Source organism: Morone saxatilis, unplaced genomic scaffold, assembly GCF_004916995.1.
Source record: "Morone saxatilis isolate NCDOM2014 unplaced genomic scaffold, NCSU_SB_2.0 Contig12, whole genome shotgun sequence".
Lineage (NCBI taxonomy): Eukaryota > Metazoa > Chordata > Actinopteri > Moronidae > Morone > Morone saxatilis.
Genome location: NW_023339674.1, coordinates 1,503,060 through 1,505,492, shown reverse-complemented (window position 1 = coordinate 1,505,492; position 2,433 = coordinate 1,503,060). Strand labels below are relative to the sequence as shown.

Sequence of the window (2,433 nt, the reverse complement as noted above, 5' to 3'; positions counted from 1 at the left end):
AGCAGTTTCAGTCGGAGCAGACCGGCTATGGAAACAAACCACAGAGAGGCTGCGATACAACACAGACAGAGGGAGAGAGACACCATGTGACTCTGTGTCTGTATATAGAGAATATAATGTTTAATATCTCATATATAACCTTTAAAGGACGAGTTAACCACCTCCATTTTGCTGAGGAAGATCACGTGATCTGATCTAAAGCTTGTGGCGAGGTTGTTTTGGCACTGGGAACATTATCAAAGGTTTTTATTTACAGAGCGAACTGTTGATGGACGAATCCACTGCTGAGTGGAAACCAACCAACGTCTCAGAGATGTTGGATTCAAATATTAATGTCATGTGACCGCGGCTCCCGGCTGAAGGTTGCTGCCGCTAACAAACCGTCTGATAACCTGCTACAGTTGAGTTCAGCCTGGTTTGGCTCAGTTTACTTTGTACAGAACAGAAACACGTTCACCAAAGAAACTTAATCTGGAGACGTAATTAGGAAAAAGATCTTGTAATTATAAATACTGAGATACAGAAATCAGTAAAGTCTCCAGTTTCTTTGTGTACAGAAACACACTGAGTCTACTAAAGGAAACATTTAGACGCCTTATCTCCTGATTATCAGATAATTACTCATCATGACAATAAGATAATGATGAGATAAGGAGTCTAACTGTGAATTAAATGCTCTGTACCTCCGTTCAAGAGAGAAACACTATAAAAAAATAAAAGCACATACTGCTTTCCCCCCGGCAGATAAACTCAGCAGGAAACTAAAAATAAGACGAGATATTGACAAACTACTTTCTGTTAAAATCTTTAAAAATCTGAACTCACAGTTTGATTCTTTCTACTCGGCTCCGTTTGCACAAACCCAAAAACAACTAAACACACTTAAAGTTCGCATTCACACCGGCTGGTACCGAGACCACAGACCGACCAATGAGAGCGTCTCTGTGTCCGCGGTCAGAGGTCAGAGGTCAGACACCGACCCGCCCGCGTGTCCGGTCGGTTCAGGAGTTCTGTTCATGAGCAGTTTGAAACCATCAGCCGGTTTATTGTTGAGATGTACCTGATGAGGAGGAACTGTATCCTGGGAATCAATCAATGATCAATACGTTTGTACCATTATTGATTCCAGCTGCAACCATTAAAACCAGCGTTTCCACGAAGGATCCGTGCAGCGCTGCCGGATCATAAAACCCTCCAGGTGGACCGGCGGGGCCTCGGACCCCCCCGTCCTGAGTACGTCCTCTATCCCAGAAGACACCAGGGCGTCTGGTTCTGGTCGCACTCCAGTTTGGTGTTGATGACGGTGCAGGGAGCGCCGCTGATGGTCAGCTCCTGCCTGGACTCCACCTGGTACCGGAGGTTCGTCAGCCCCCCCTCCGGATCCACCTTGAACTGCTCCTACGGGGGAACGAGGACGTTAATAAGAATATAAAGCTGCCACTGTTTTAAACATGGAGTGTTTGTGAACAGGTGAACTGTTGGACCTGTTTCTGAGCTGCGACTCTCTTCTGGTCTCTCTTCCTCCAGCCCGGGTCGTGGATGTGGAGGAAGGTTTTATATCCTGTTGTGATTCCGCTCGGTCTGAACAGCTGCGGAGACAAACAGCGACACTGAAACAACCGACGGAGAGGTAAACGATAAAACCTTTCTAACGAGGTCTGATGAGCTCTTGTACCTGGAGCTCGGCTTTCCTCAGTCTCCTGTAGAACTCGTCGTCCTCTCGGCCCCAACCCCAGAACCGGTTCGACATCCCGTTGCACTGAAAAACAAACAGGAAACGGTTTTATTTTCTGCTTCAGAGCCAATAAAAGACTGAAAACAGCCCCCGACCTGCACTGTGCACACTAATATCCCACCGGGTCCAACAGCTCCACCTGGTGGACACTTTAAATCATTACATCTAACTGTGTTAGAAAAAGACTGGGACAATAAAGTTTGTATTCATGTTTCCCCTGTATATTGTTCACAATTCTAAGATCCTGATCTCATAATTATGAGATAAGGTGTCTAATTTATGCACTCACATACCTCTGTTCAAGAGGGAAACACTATAAAAATGTTTTAATTCAAACGGTATCGTACAAACAGATTCACTCTCTTCATGGATGTTTGGTCGGTGGTTGTAGGACAGAGACACAGAAGAAGTTGTGTTGATGTTATTACTGATATTCTCTCAGTTTTATGTTCACAACTTTAAACCTACAGTGTCTAATTTCTGCCACTGGGCCTCGCACATCAAAACAATGAGTTTGGTGGAGCAGCGTGGGATTATGGGAGTTGTTGTCTTCATTATTAGCCTGTAGTGTAATATAAGACAATAACGTGCAACGAAGACGGCAAGCTGCTCATCATTCAGAAGGACTGCGTTATATATTGGACATATTATATCCCAATAATGATATAATAAACCAGTATGGACCAGTATGAACCAGT

General features: G+C 44.6%; 1 protein-coding gene across 1 annotated transcript; it reads right to left on the bottom strand.

The window, feature by feature from the left end:
- Positions 1–26: 26 nt before the first annotated feature.
- Positions 27–2,290, bottom strand: b4galt7 (xylosylprotein beta 1,4-galactosyltransferase, polypeptide 7 (galactosyltransferase I)). The gene is made up of 4 exons (XM_035653542.1): positions 2,204–2,290; positions 1,676–1,759; positions 1,485–1,589; positions 27–1,398 (listed from the first exon to the last, which is right to left on the bottom strand). Exons 1-4 carry the CDS (start codon positions 2,288–2,290, stop codon positions 1,243–1,245), a joined length of 432 nt encoding a protein of 143 aa, XP_035509435.1. The 3' UTR covers positions 27–1,242.
- Between the last annotated feature and the right edge of the window lie 143 nt (positions 2,291–2,433).

What these genes read in the sequence shown, in the direction of transcription:
- b4galt7 (XM_035653542.1), bottom strand. Translation starts at nt 2,290, where the DNA reads ATGAAGACAACAACTCCCATAATCCCACGCTGCTCCACCAAACTCATT. An exon ending in AGTGGCAGAAATTAGACACT is followed by an intron (nt 1,760 to 2,203) that starts GTAGGTTTAAAG and finishes TTTGTTTTTCAG; the next exon opens with TGCAACGGGATGTCGAACCG. An exon ending in GAGTCGCAGCTCAGAAACAG is followed by an intron (nt 1,399 to 1,484) that starts GTCCAACAGTTC and finishes GTTCCCCCGTAG; the next exon opens with GAGCAGTTCAAGGTGGATCC.